This window comes from Anthonomus grandis, chromosome 15 (assembly GCF_022605725.1).
Source record: "Anthonomus grandis grandis chromosome 15, icAntGran1.3, whole genome shotgun sequence".
NCBI classification, from domain to species: domain Eukaryota; kingdom Metazoa; phylum Arthropoda; class Insecta; order Coleoptera; family Curculionidae; genus Anthonomus; species Anthonomus grandis.
Window position 1 is genome coordinate 21,186,315 of NC_065560.1, and position 16,325 is coordinate 21,202,639.

The 16,325-nt window shown below is 35.2% G+C and overlaps 1 protein-coding gene across 5 annotated transcripts in view; it reads left to right on the forward strand.

The window, feature by feature from the left end:
• LOC126744876 (protein AAR2 homolog) overlaps nucleotides 1-16,125 on the forward strand; it is a 46,720-nt gene extending 30,595 nt beyond the window's left edge. For all 5 annotated transcript variants that reach the window (XM_050452447.1, XM_050452448.1, XM_050452444.1 and 2 more), the window contains one exon: nucleotides 15,554-16,125. In XM_050452447.1, the coding sequence (XP_050308404.1) occupies nucleotides 15,554-15,962 (409 nt within the window). In that variant the 3' untranslated portion in view covers nucleotides 15,963-16,125. The remainder of the gene's footprint in view (nucleotides 1-15,553) is intronic.
• The last annotated feature ends 200 nt before the right edge of the window (nucleotides 16,126-16,325 follow it).

Here is a 16,325-nt window from a genome sequence, read left to right on the forward strand (position 1 = left end):
CCGGTATTTCTTCAATTGCCATAACTCAATTAATATTCGTGCATCTAGTGATATGGAAGGGTGGAGTGTTTTGTGCCTAATCCGAAATGTCGAATAAAAATATGACCATAAAGGATCTCAGCGCACGACTTGATCAATTGACAGCTGCACTTAATGGAGGGTAAACACTCTTCGTGAAGAATTTTCAACCTTTAAGAGTGCCCAAACTATAGCAAATACAACAGAGGACGGCGAAATTGAATTTATCGCACGACTCATCAAATTTCAAAGTTCGATGAACCTTTCTTTAGAAGAAATATCCAACGACATCCAGAGCATCAAGGAAGAGGCAATGGTTTTTCGGCACAGGTTAACGGATATCGAAGATAAATCCAACAGGGATTCATTAATTGTCCACAGAGTCTCCCATGAAGACCCAAAAACCATGTACCCAACAGTAGCAAATTTCCTCATCGACCGACTAAAAGTAAATATTACAAAGAATGATATGAACTATTGTTATCGCTTAAGGAGAAAATCCGGTTCGTCGGTAAAAATAAATGCAGCAGATCCTATTTAGGTAATTAATGTTTTTTTATAAATTTTAACGCGTCTTAGGGGCGTAGTGACGCATTTCCGGACATGGGTTTCTATACTCAAATGGATTCTTCTGTTGCACTGAACAACCCCCAGAAGTTTGATCCCATAGTTCTGAAACACCCTGTATAAGACACTCTATATCTGCACAAGTCTTAGAATTTTATTTTCAAATTAACCCCTTACTTGAACATCTATTTCTGCAATTAACAATAGGTAGATCTTCACTAGCTGTAGGTACTTTTTATAAAGCTCCAAATATTAATATAAATAGTCTAATTACCGATTTTGACACCATTTTATCTTATATCTGTCCTAGCTTTGATCACGTCATTATCATGGGTGACTTAAACATAAACTTCTTTAACCTTAATAACCCTTTAAATGAATGCTTTGAATCATATTCTTTAACCTAAATATTGATCGAACCAACAAGAATAACTGAAAATACTATCACCCTTATTGACCCAGTTTTTGAGAAAGCGACCCTAATTCTGTCGTTTCTTGTGGAACATTATCAACAGATAATTTGTCTGACCATAAGTTAGTTTTTGTCGAATACAAATTAAAATCTCCTAAACCTCCAGCAAAATGTATCACATATAGATGTTATAAAAAATTTAACTATGAAGCCTTTCAGCATGACTTGCCAGCTGGTTTAAAATTCTTCAAACAGGACAAAAAAATTTAAATATTTAATAAAACTCTTTTAAACATTTTTGATATTCATGCTCCACTAAGAAATATTCGAGTTTCAAAAAAGTAGCCTCCTGCCTGAATAGTGAGGTAGTCGCAGCACAAAAACGACACAACGCAGCGTTGCGCAAATTTAAACAATATCGCTCAAACGATGATCGTATAAGTAAACAGTGGCGCAATTACTTAGTTAGGGTGGTCAGAGAATCAAAAAAAAAACAGTATGTTGAATATCTATGTTCGCAAAACAATCCAGCCAAAATGTGGAAGACTCTTTCTAATATGAATCCTAAGACCAACAAAAATTATAATTTATCACCACATTTATCTAACCCTGATTCCATTAGAATTGACTTTTATAACTTTTTTTTTGAAAGAAATAATCGACTTTTATAACAGCAATAAATTAAACGAAAATTTTTCTTTTAATATTTCACTATTGAAGAAATTCATAATGCTATTTATGCAATGAAAACCAATTCGCGAGGAACCGATGATATTTCTGGTTCTATGTTAAAAATATGCAGCCCTAAAAGCTTTAAAACCGTACACAATCTTAGATCCTTCTTAGTTAACCCAAAGGACATAGTACCCCTCGACCAAAAATCAGGTGTTGTATCAATTAAACTGCTCCAGTGATAACTGTGGCGTTTTTTATATCGGCCAAACCGGTAGAAAATTCTCCACTCGCGTTACTGAACATCGTAAAGAGATCGAAAAGGCTAGAAAACGCAATCTTTGCCCTTCAAATATTAAATCCAATTTTGCTAGACACATACATCTCAATAACCATAACTTCGATCCTCTTTTAGACACCAAATGTTTACATTTCTGCCATAAGGTAATAAACTGGATTTACTTCAAATTTTAGAAATAAATAGAGCTATACAAAATAATAATACTACATGTGTGCATTAAATTTTAATGCTAATTTATAACGCCTTTTCTTTCTCTCAAATAAGAGTCAAAACATTTTATTTATAAGTATCATTTCTAGTACCGCCATCTGTAGCCAACTTAACAAAGTCTTATTTTACAAATTACAGGTACCATATTTTAAATAAGGCGCGCCCTATCTTTTGAAAAGTTATATATTTCTTTTGTTCTTAGTTCTTGTTGACATAACAATTATCCTAGTTTTGTAATTATGTGATTTTAATGTTTGTATAGACCCTGTTTAGTCCCTTTTCATGCATCTTAATATTAATATAAGTTTTTTTTGTCTTTAACGTCCAATTGTTTATTTGTTAATTAATTAAGCCTTTTTATCATCATTGTAGATGCCCTTTTATTTATTGTTGGTGATTTTAACTTTTGCTTGTTATATGTTGTGACGAAAACCCTCATTGTATGTAAGTTAATTTTAATACCTTTTATTTCAACACTTTTTATCCTTAGCTTATAAGTTTCCTCGGTTCTTTATAGATCCCTGATGATGGACATCTTATATGTCCGAAACATGTAGGATAGATGATTTTTCAAATAAATTTAGTGGAGGATAACCGAAACAATTTTAGTTACCCTTTTAGATATACAATTATTTTAAAACTTGATTTGGCAGATTTAGATTTATGGTTGTATTATCTGGTAACTTATTAGTAATTCCCTAATGTAAAATATTGTTTATCAAATGTTCAGTGGTGTTACGTTGATCCTCTGTCATGCGTTGCAATTTCCAAGCAACATTGCGCCAATCGTTCAAACTGTTCTGTTTAGCACTTCGTGTGCTTTTTCAAGGATTGATGAGTGATTTTTTGTTTTGCTGTCTTTCGGGGTGGGTGTTCTTGATGGTGGTGAAAATGGGCTTGTTGTCTCCACATCATCTGCATCATACTCCGACTGCTGTAAATGGATAAAGATAAAAATAATAACAATATTAATATTAAATATACTTTTCAATAATCACATAACAAAAGCCCATGAATGGCAAGAGATAGCTACAGATTTTTGGAACAGATGGTATTTTCCCAATTGCGGTGGTGTATTTAATGGGAAGCACATTTGTATAGTTAAACCCAGAAACAGTGGGTTGTACTATTTCAACTATAAGGAATATTTTAGTATTGTTCTAATGACCCTTGTAAATGCTAACTATGAATTTGTTTATGTAAACATTGGTTGCAGTGGTAGAGTATCGCATGGTGGTGTCTTCGAGTGCACCGATTTTCATGACAAACTCTTGAACAAATGATTAACTTGTGGCTGTGATCGTTTTCGATCGTTATTTTCACACGAGCAAAATAAAAGTGTATTGTTACATGAAACTTGTTCCAATACTGGCCTGGCTGCTTCAGTATCGAAATCGAAGATCCAGCCTTTGCCAAAATGCTGGTTTAGTTAGTGGACTGTATATTTGAATTGCAATAAAACTCTTGACTCGTAAAAAACCCCGTATATTCTTCAAGGACAGATTACACTGATTTTTACAAGAAAGACACGAATTGAGACTTAAACGTAATGAATAAAATGTGGATATCAAGGCGCGGGGGCAAAACCGACTGTCAACAAAAAAGCCGAAACATCAAACGTAAAACCGGCGCGGCGAATGAAACTGCCATACTCGCCTCGTCTCGGTGCTAAATTGTGACTAACTCTCAAACTATCGACCCAATTCAGGCGGGATTTGTTCCTTTTGGGACGATCGATACCTACGCACTCGCGGCACTGCCTTTTCATGCGAATTACTAGGAAATACCGACGCGGCGATATCTTTGTACAGTTCTTGGAATTTATTATGTTTATTTTACCTTTTAAGCCGCAAAGAAATATAAAATAATGTTTTATATTTTAGAAGTCTTAACAAAAAGCGTCAAATGTAATGGCGCACATTTTTACAAACGAAGAACTTGTCGACATGGTTTTGGTTTACGGAGAAACGCATCAGAATGCAGTGGCAGCAGCTGATCTGTATGCCCAAAGATTTCCCCGAAGATATCACATGAGACGTGGGGCTTTCTTACGTGTTATTCAGCGGGGTAGAGAAACTGGCAATTTGCGGCTGCGGCCTGAACAAGATGGAGAAGCTGTTAGACCTAGGCACATTCTAAATATGGAGGATATTTTAGAAGTCATCGACGAACAACCTGAAATTAGCACTAGGACAATTGCAGTGTGATTTGGAATATCGCAATCTACAAGTTGGCAAATTTTAAGGCACGAGTTGCTGTACCCGTTTCATGTGCAGAGGGTACAAGCCCTACTTCCAAGAGATTTACCGCTTCTAGTACACTTTTGTGAGTGGTTGTTACATCACCAGCAGTTAAGCCCAAACTTTACCATGAACATTTTAGTTACCGATGAGGCAAATTTTACGCGCAATGGAATTTTCAACTTTCATAACACTCATTACTGGGCTTTGGAAAATCCGCATATTACACGGAGAACATACTTTCAACAACGTTTTTCTGTAAATGTATTGGCTGGAATTCTGAACGGGATGCTCATCGGACCTTTTATTCTGGAAAATCGTTTAACTAGTGCTCGGTATTTAGAATTTTTGCGCAACAATTTACCAGTGCTCCTTGAAAATGTGAATCTCAACGTTAGGCAGAACGTGTGGTTTCTTCATGATGGTGCTCCACCACATTTTTCACGACCAGTACGACAACATTTAGATCGTGTGTTTCCCGGACGATGGATAGGCCATGATGGTCCAGTTGGGTGGCCCCCTCGCTCGCCTGACCTTAATCCATTAGACTTTTATTTGTGGGGTACGTACGATCGTACACGTTCAAGTACTTTCGACCAGGAAATGTTAGATACTGGTGAAATAGTACAAGGTGACTGGAAACAGAGTCACACTTCAGATGGACTGCAACTGGGTCACAATAAAAATGTGCCGGAAAATGCAAAACAAAATCGTGAAAAATATAAGAACTATTTTATAACTACCGGTAAACTATCTTGGCAAGATAATTTTTTGTAGTTATCGGTACCGAATTGGTAATTGTGTATTACTGTTTATAACTATTTATTATAATTAAACAACATGGCTTTGTATTATGTGATTATAAAGAAAACATATATATAGTGAAAGTGAATGAGTATCAACTTACCGCACTTTCATTAATTTCTTCATCGTTATGCAATTCTTCTTGTTGTACATCACTTTCTGAAGAAATAGTTGTTCGACACTCTTCATTCTCAACAGTAAATAAAAGACTGTCATAATACCACAACACTGGCTTATACAAATCATCTGGAGAACCATTTCTTTTCGATTACTTCACTTTCTTCAGCTCTTTTCGAAAAGCACTTTTATATTATTTATTTTATTTTTTTCAGAATCGACCGTAGCATGTTGATCCACTGTTTTGTAAAGTTGCAATAACTCCTCGTTTGCCTTATAAGTGCTATATTAGCATATACTGCATCTTTCACTTCCCATAAATATTTATGGGCACGGTACATTTCAATAATCTCCTTTGTAAAGTCTGGATTGTTAGCCATTGCTTTATAAACGGGTAAAAATTTTAGTCTAGAGTAAAATCAGGCCGCCCGGCAAATAACGTCCACAAAACACTACACACGTTGAGTTTTTAACAATTTGCGACGGAAGACAGGCCACGACCTGTCGCCCAACGTGTGTAGCGAGAACTGGCCGGCCGGCCGCCTGAACGTGAATGGGTACCTTAAGTCGACACTTATATATAACACATAATTAATTGTTGTATCGAAAGGAAATATTTTCCTTTTTCGTGGAAGACCGCTATTGGTAAACCTCTAGCTAAAATTTATGAAAAGATTTTATACAAACAATTATATAGTTTTGTAAACGAGAGTCACATAATACCTGAAAACCAATGTGGTTTTTGAAAAAGGTCAAATATAGCAACAGCGCTTGTGTCTGTAACTGATAATATTTTGGAGTCTAACTATAAAGGCCTGCCCAGTCTCTTAATATTATTAGATTATTCTAAGGCATTATTATGAGTGCTCAGATGCTTCTTTAAATATTATCTCATCTTTTCTTAATAATAGATTTCAGAAAGTAACATACAAATGGAACTTCTTCTCAAACCCTAAGTATTCATTCCGGTGTTCCTCAAGGCTCTATTTTATCTCCTTTGCTTTTTATAATATACACCGCTGATATTCTTCATTCTACTAATTTCTCTACAGCTACCGCCTTCGCTGACGATACGCGTTTGGTATATAACTTTGATGCCACCAACTTTGCTGATGCAACACAGCGTGTTAATCGCGACTTAGAAACCATTATCACACCATAGTCTCTGTCTGTCGCGAAAAGGTGGTTCCTATTAAATGACAAATTTTTTATTGAGATTCGACGCGAAAAGGGTATACTTTGGCAATAAAAATGATGAATGGCACCTTACCTTTGGAATTTCTGGATGTGAGTGTCGCAGGGATCCCTGATTTCCTCTGGAGAACTTGACTGGATTCTGCTTGTTTCAAAGTATTCACTTAGATTAGATTTTTTTTTTTTAAAACAATGTAGACTTTTGCGAAAAGGAACTTGCGAAGAACTACCTTTTGAGAATTACTTTTTTAATATGCTTGGAGAGAGAGACGACTGGTGGCGCTTCAATCGCAAGACTGCTAAGTCGTCTGCGCATCCAGGTACCAACCAAGTATTGCCAATGTATAAATATAAAAATTTAACTTTAGACGCGGGAAATAATTGTTGCAGCGACATTTTCCGCCCACCAAAACGGACGTTTTTCTTTATATTACAAAAAATCTTAAATAGTTTAAACAAAAATTGCGAAAATTAATCATTTATTTACCGCTTTACATCTCACCATTTTCTATCCAAGTACAAAAAAAAAATTAAATAGAGAGAGAGAAAAAAAAACCCAAATTAACAATTTTGATACTAATTTTTAAACCTAAAGCTATAAACCAAAAGTGGTATTTAAATGTATGAATGTATGAAGCTAATCTATCGGCAAGGGGCACAACTTTACGATGGGCCGTTTGAACAATCCGTTCTGTGTTCGCACCGTAACTACTCGTATATGGCCATCATTACCGGGATGTACTTCTACAATTCTACCAAGTACCCAATTCATTGGATTCTTGGTTTCATTTTTTATGAGAACCAAAGCATTTATTTTAATTTCACTTGGTTTTTGGACCCACTTAGAACGCTGTTGTAATGTATGCAAGTACTCGTCCTTCCACCGAACCCAGAAATCGGTATTCATACGCTGAATTAGCTGCCATCTAGAGAGACGGTTCAATTTAAGAGAAGACATGTCTGGACTGGGACCAGTAGTAAGGGGTTCTAAGGTCAGAAAATGACCGGGGGTCAATGAAACCAGATCGTTGGGGTCTGAACTTTGAGGACAAAGCGGACGAGAATTTAAGAGCGATTCGATTTGTATAAGCAAAGTATTTAACTCCTCATAGGTTAAGATTTGATCTCCAACAACACGGAACAAATGATACTTTACAGATTTTACTGCAGCTTCACTCAGTCCATTAAAATGAGGTGCAGCGGGGGGATTGAAATGCCAAGTGATTTTTAATTGCTCAGATGCTTGTTTGGACAAGTCATGCAATTGGGTATTAGCACCAATAAAATTGGTACCGCAATCGCTGTAGATATCGGAGCAACGACCACGTCTAGCGACAAAACGCCGAAAAGCCGCTATAAAAGCCTAAGAGGACATATCGGATACTAACTCAATGTGTACTGCTTTTACAGCACAGCAGACAAAAAGACAAATATAGGCCTTAGACAACTTGGAACCACGATATCTTCCTAAAGATATGGTAATGGGACCTGCATAGTCTAACGTGACATGCGAAAAACACTTCAATTGTGAAATACGAAAATAGGGTAGATCTCCCATATAGGGGGTATACGATTTTGGTTTAAGGCGAAAGCAGCGAATGCATTTTGATAAAACAGACTGGATGGCCCTGCGAGCTGAAAGTATCCAATACTGTTGACGAAGTAAATACAAAACAGTATTAAATCCAGGGTGAAAATGTTCTTTATGAATATTTTCAATCAAAAGGTCAGTAAGTCGATGAGTACGGGGAAGGAGAAGAGGATACTTTGTCTCAAACGGGATATTGGCATGACGTAAACGTCCGCCCACCCTGAGATAACCCTTTTGGTCTAAAAAAGGGGCAAGTTTGCGATATGGCTTTAGTAAAAGTTTATTGTCGTATATATTCGATATTAATGGATCGAAAGAAGACTTCTGACATCTTTTTACTAAAGTAAGCAGAGCGTCTTGCATTTCGTCAGATGATAGTTTAGAGGCACAAATTCGAATCGATTTATTGCGACAATTGAAAATAAATCGGTTGCAATAGCCTATTATACGCTGAATTTGAAGTAAATTTGATTTGTTTTCTAGAAGTACGTCTAAAATGTTGGCTTCGATTACAACTGAGAGAACAAGGGGTTTTTCCTCGCAAGACATCTGTTGGGTAATATCAAGAGACTTGGCAAAATTTGAATTTAATTTCCAGTCCGATTTAGGTAGTTTAAGCCATGTGGGACCGCTAAACCACAATGGATGATTAACTAAATTATTTGGCGTTAAGCCTCTACTCGCGCAATCTACAGGATTGTCATCTGATGAAACGTGAAACCACGAAACATTAGGGATATTTTCTTGAATATGGCCTACGCGATTGGCGACAAAAGTCTTCCAACGATGAGGAGAACTCGAAACCCAGGCGAGGACTACGGCGGAATCGGTATATGCAAAAATAGCATTTATCGAAATTAAAGATGAGTAAGTTTTTATTACGAAAGCGAGAAGATCTGATAGAAGAGTAGCTCCTAAAAACTCTAATCGAGGTAGGCTTTGTGATTTAAGAGGTGCGACTCGCGATTTTCCAGTTATTAGGAATGTTTCAATTTTATTATTACATAACTCGGTGCGCAGATACACAGCAGCGGCATATCCCGCTTCAGAGGCATCAGAAAATCCATGAATTTCACAGCATACACTATTTTGAGCGAAAATCTGTCTGGGCAAGACAATGTTTGATATAGCAGGTAACTCTAGCCTGAATCGCATCCAAGAATTGATGATACGAGAATCAGGGATATCATCCCACCCTGAATTAGACAACCATAGCTTTTGCATCAAACACTTAGCGAAAAAAGTAACCGGAGAAAGAAAACCCAAGGGGTCGAAAATTCTGGCAATCTCTGACAAAATGTGTCTTTTGGTGCAACTTTTGTCGGATGGTTGACATGTATATGAAAAAGTATCAGTTGAAGGGTTCCATTGGAGGCCAAGAACCTTTATGGGTGAAGAATTTTCTTTGTCAAAGGTTATGGGAATCTGACATTCCTCTTGTGAAAAGGACTTCAAGAGGGTGGGGCAATTGCTCGCCCATTTTCTTAATTCGAATCCTCCTGACTTCAAAATTCCAATAAGATCCTTCTGAAGAGAAACAGCCTCATGTATAGAGCAAGCTCCGGCACAGATGTCGTCGATAAACATTTGTTTGCGTAAAATTTCACAGGCATTTGGATATCTATGAGACTCCTGACAAGCTAGCTCTTGAACAGTACGTATGGCCAAAAATGGACTGGAACTTACGCCAAAAGTAACGGTGTTCAAGCGATATTCCTGAAGAGGGCCTTGGGAATCAAAACGCCAAAGCAACCGTTGAAAATCTCTATCCTTAGGAGTCAATAGAATTTGTAAATACATTTGTTTTATATCAGCCGAAAATACCACAGCATAAAAGCGAAATTTTAGGAGAATACTAGTGATATCAGGTTGAAGTTTAGGACCGCGAAGAAGACTTTCATTCAAACTTATACCCTTCGATCCTTTAGCTGACGCATTGAAAACGACTCGAAGTTTTGTAGTAGATTTTTCGGGCTTAAGCACACAATGGTGAGGGAGATATGCGACAAAATTAGGTTTTTTTTCGTCTTGCGAAACTAAACTCATATGACCATTATCAAGATATTGTCTCATAAAATCCGAATATTGACGATACAAATCGGGGTTGCTTAAAAGGCGATTTTCAAGAGAATAAAAGCATCGCTTCGCCATAGAATAGGTATCACCTAGATCGGGGTCTGAGTTGCGAAAAGGAAGAGATACAATAAAACGACCTGACTTGTCTCGCGAGACAGTGTCTTGGTATATCTTTTCAGCTCTCTTATCATGGGGAGAGCTATATAATTTTACCGGGACTGATTCCAATTCCCAAAACTTATTAAGAGTCTGATGAAGGGATGGTTTCGCTAAAGAAACATAAGATTCTACCTGAAACGATTGAGGAAAATTGGAGATTTTTCCGAGAAGTACCCATCCAAATTCAGTCTCAATGGCTGTAGGGCTACCACTGGCTCCAGGAATTCGACCTGACTTCAATACTTGCGAAAACAGATCTGCTCCAAGTAACATATCGACTGGAGCAGGAATATTAAAATCTCTATCACCAAGCTTCAAATTTGAAATATCGTTCCAATGTGGAGACATAATCTTAAGAGGGTATATCTGAGCAAATCTTTGGCAAAACAAAAACCTCAATGGTAAACAATGGTGATGACGCATCAACAGGTTTAATTGTACAACTGGACGTCCCACTAGTAGTACCCGCTGATTGACTAATTCCCACAATAGGGATAACGTAATTCTTTTTTGGAAGGCCCAATCGATTTAGGCAAGACTCTGTAATGAAATTAGCTTGACTAGCAGAATCTAGGAGTACGCGAACCTTTTGAATGTTTCCTCGTACCTCGATAATGTCCACATAAGTGGTAGATAGAAGTACTGTACTTTTAGGTATAACAGATTTTAGACAGGCACATGCGCAGTTAACCTGTGTCACTTCTTCAGATTGATTTGACAATTGTTGATTCGAGTGTGATGCGAAATATTATCGAGATGAGATGAAATCGGGGGCTCAGGAATTATTAAAGTAGAAGTTCCGGGAACGTTGGATTGCACTGAATTATTATGTCTGGAATTTGGCGAAAAATGAACCAAAGTATGATGGCGAGATAGACAGTTGCGACAGTTAAATGTCGAAGGACAGTTCTTTAACATATGCGTAAACCTTAAGCAGTTTATACAGGCATTATTTTGTTTAATAAAGGCAAAACGATCATGCGGGGATTTAGCAAGAAATAAAGAACATTGCGACAAATTATGTGTAGATTGATTGCAAAGGCGACACTTTTGCAATTTTTCAGGGAATGAAGAAACTCTTGAACCTATATTATTTGAAGAACTAGCTAATGCTGAACGGTTAAGATTGTTACTAGGAATATTTGCGACAAAAGTTTGAGAATAATTTTTGGGGCTATGAAATGAACTATTTTGACTTTTGAATTTATTCGAGGATGACGCGGGTATTTTTTGGTGTCGAGGGGAAGGCATAATCTGAACAGATTCTAAGGCTTTACAATGATTATGCAGAAATTCAACTAAATTTTTGTAAGTGGGTAATTCTACCTTACTATACTCCATTTCAAAAGTAGTTCTGGTTTGATTATCGAGCCTTTGAAGCAACATATTGAATAAAACAAAACACCACTGGTCAGTTGGAAAGCCTAAAATATGCAGAGCTGCAGTATTTTCATTAAAACAGTCTAACAAATTGCGTAGGTCCTTAAGAAAATTTGATTTTAAAAACGGAGCAGTATTTAAAGCGTTCCAATAGGTGGTTGCTAAAATTCTTTTATTTTGATAGCGATCTAACAATGTTTGAAACGCAATTTCATGGTTTGCTTCAATAGTGGGTATGGACTTAATCAGATTTAGTGGTTCACCTTTTAGAAGAGAAATCAAATATTGAAATTTTTGTATGTTGGCCAGAGTCATATTTTCGTGAACTATTGACTTAAACATATCAAAAAAAACAGGCCATGACTTCAAATTACCATCAAAACTAGGTACGGTTAATTTTGGTAACTTAGCATTTAAATCAGTGTGATTTGGTACTGTGGGAGCTACATTAGTGCTTAGCGAAAAACTATTTTCTTCGGGTGGACACACTTGTGAATAAATTGTTTTGACTTTAAAATAATTTAAATCTACTTGCTGTCTAATAACATCTTCGACAACGAATTCTTCATCATTCTCTAAGAAACCAACCACATCATTATGAAATTAAATAATGGAATATCGTGACGATTATTTACAGTTTTTTCGGCAAAAATATAAATGTCGGTTATACGTTTAATAGAAACATTTCGTTTTTGAGCAACTTTATGTTTTGAAGACATTTTTCTTTTTAAATAATTAGCTACAATCTGATCAGCCCAAAAAATGAATTATTTTTAGGTTTAAATTGCTTAAAATCAGCAAAAGATTTTAATTAGAGATTAAATATCAGCGAAAAGATAAAACATTAGCGATATGATATTCAAAAAAGTATACTAGCGAAGAGGTATAGCGAAATTAATTAATTAGTGCGAGAAAAGAATTAAAAAAAAACTTACAACATTCGATATTATCCTTAGAAGAAATCCACGTTGAACACTTACACTTGATAAACTATAAAACTACATCCCTTGCGAACAAACCAGCACCAATACCCCAATCTCAAAAACGTTAGAAAATGGACTGTATTCTTTCTTTTCTCTATTGACTTCTTTCTTAATTAAAATATTTATGCATCCTAATATTACGCGAACCACAACCGAACGATATACTTTTAGGTTCCAAAAAATATAAACAAACGCCGTCGCGCCGTCAACGTCTCAGCCGTATTAGGCTTTATTCTTTATTATTTATAATTTATTTCAAATTACCAAAAATAGATTTTCAAGGTGATGGGTCAAATACTGTTCACCTGTGTAAAGACGGTCAGATGGTCGATTTTTTAATATATATAGCAAAAATTGAACGGCTTACACGTTTTTAAATACGATGAGAGCCGACGGACACGAATGATTTAAAAATGGCTGTTATGGTGGAATATGAAAAGTCAGATGGATTAATCTGGAATTATTACATGAATATTTCAATCTTTATGTAAATGAAAATCCGGAAGAAGGATCAGAAAATGTCGCGAAAAGGTGGTTCCTATTAAATGACAAATTTTTTATTGAGATTCGACGCGAAAAGGGTATACTTTGGCAATAAAAATGATGAATGGCACCTTACCTTTGGAATTTCTGGATGTGAGTGTCGCAGGGATCCCTGATTTCCTCTGGAGAACTTGACTGGATTCTGCTTGTTTCAAAGTATTCACTTAGGTTATATTTTTTTTTTTAAACAATGTAGACTTTTGCGAAAAGGAACTTGCGAAGAACTACCTTTTGAGAATTACTTTTTTAATATGCTTGGAGAGAGAGACGACTGGTGGCGCTTCAATCGCAAGACTGCTAAGTCGTCTGCGCATCCAGGTACCAACCAAGTATTGCCAATGTATAAATATAAAAATTTAACTTTAGACGCGGGAAATAATTGTTGCAGCGACACTGTCTAATGAACATAATCTACAACTTAACTTCAATAAATCCAAGGTTCTATGTTTTGCAAAAAATAAAATTGTAAAAAAATAAAATGATTGTCAAAAATAATGTTAATATTAACCTAGACAACATTAGACATCTGGGAAATTAAAACAGTTACGGAGAATTTAGGCCTTTATAATCAGTATCTACAAAAAGAATATTTCAATTTAAAATTACTTTATCGACAACGGCATAAGTATTTTCAATAGAAAACTTAAAATTCTGTTATGCGACTCCTTAATATTATCACATTTAAACTACTGTGGTATTGTATACGGACCCTGTATAACTGCAGCTGTATCGAGTCGAATACAGAAATTAAAAAATTCATGTATTCGCTTAATTTATGGTATTCGCAAATATGAGCATATTAGTCAGGCTTTCAACCAATCAGGGTGGTCTATGTCTATGAGCGAGAGAAGATATTTACATATGGTGTGTTTATAGCATAATGTCTTATTGCTTAAATCTCCTCCATACCTATATAATAAAATTCGATTTCGAACTGATATCCATAATATAAACATAAGGTTTAAGGGTAAGCTAACTATTCCAGTGCATTTTACTTCCCTGTTCGAACGATCCTTTTCATATATTATTGCGAAACGTCTAAATGATTTTCCTGCGGTTGTACTTACTATAACCGATTCCAAGCGGTTATAGTAAGTTATGACGTCACCAATTAGCCCTTTATACGTTATCAATTTGGAACAGTAATTACCCACGTCCGGAGCTGTTTTCTAAACATCAAATGTCAAAAAAATTTATTATGACTAATAAGTTTTCTTTTTTGATATTTATCAATTTATTTGGCGTCTAGGGTATTATTTACAAACAAACAAAATGATGAAAGTGACAGCTGACAAGTTACGAAGTTACTTCAACCAAACACGTCCAAGCGGACACGATTGGTTATGTTATAAAGGGACTGTTCAAGGTCAACCAAGGGCTTAACCGCGGTTAAAGCCGATACATCGCTTTTAATCGGTTTATGCCTCCAGTTAATTTCAAAAAATATGTAATTAACAAGTTACGGGCAAGGTGTATCGAAATTTGAGAGAGTTTATAAATAGCAATCTTCTTCTTTCTTTTTATTGTATACTTAATTAAGAATTATAAAATGATATATGAAAATTAATTAAATCAAAAGATTTTTAGTATTTACTTTTGTAGTCTTCAATTTAGATATTAGAGTTAAGTTAAGATTAGTTGAACAGTTGTTAGATTTATAATCTGACAAACTGGAACTTGCCTTTTTGAATATTCACCTTTATTTAATTTTTTTTTATTTTTTTTTATATTTGTCAATCTGTAATCTGAAATGTGAATGTACAATTTCTTGTCCTTATTATTATTATTATTATTATTATTATTATTATTATTATTATTATTATTATTATTATTATCATTATTTAGGTAGATGGATTTTATTTTTTTAATGGAATACCCAACCTCGGACAAAAGGAAGTCAGGAGATCAAATTTGCTCAAAAATAAATGAGAATTACAAAAAGAAAAAAAAGTGGCGTACCATATTTTTCATCAAAAATATTTAGTTTAAACCTTACATGAACGTCACTGTAACAAACAAAAAAAAATGGTGAGCCTCAGAAAATGCCTTTTGATGCATAGAAAATGCATACCGAATTTTATTAAAATATCTACTGGGGTTTTACAGGTATTATAAATAAAACATATAAATTGTATTCAATCTAAGGCAAATTATCGTAAACGCCTGTTCAGGGAAATGATTCATATTATTATGAAAATGTAAATACATTAATTATACCTTACCCTCGTTACCAAACTTTAATGTTTTAACTTTTCAATATATTCTAACGTTGCTTATCTTTTTCAGACCTATCGAAATCCTTGGCGAACTAGAATTCTGCTACATCTGTTTTTTAGTTGGTCATAGTCTTGAGGCATTCGAACAATGGAAAAGAATTTTCATACTATTTTGTTCTTGCGAAGAAGCTATTACGAAACACCGGATGCTGTACGATAAGTTCCTTTCTATTGTAGAATTACAGGTTGAAGAAACTCCGGAGGAATTCTTGGCAGACATTGTTGCGAATAATAATTTTGTCTACTTGAAATTAAAGGATTTATTTCGGTCTATTAGAAGTTCTAATGTTGATGGCAAGCTAAAGTGTAAGGCTGATCGACTAAAATCTAAGCTCACCAGTTTATACCAGTGGGATTTTAGCCATTTAGAGTCAGAAGATGAAGATGACGCGCCGGTAGTTGTTGAATTAGAAAACTAATGTGATGAGAACAAACTAATTTTATGTGTTTAATAGTAGATTTGTATATAAAATAGGTGAATCTACTTAAAAGAATTAGGTAGATTATCTCATATGATGTAAAAATATTATATAGGTATTTGCAAGCAAATAGGGTAGAAAGTAAAGATCTTATTTTACCAGAGATTCCTTTTTTATTATGACGACCGGTTTCGCGATTACAATCTTATCGCATCATCAGGTCGAGGAACTTTTAGTCCTCCACCTGAAGATGCGATCCAAAAGACAAAATTTACATTAGATTTAAAACAATAACATCTAAACAGCACCGTTACAACAAAATAAACAAAACAATACAAAAAAAAAAACTATCCGCCATTCAAA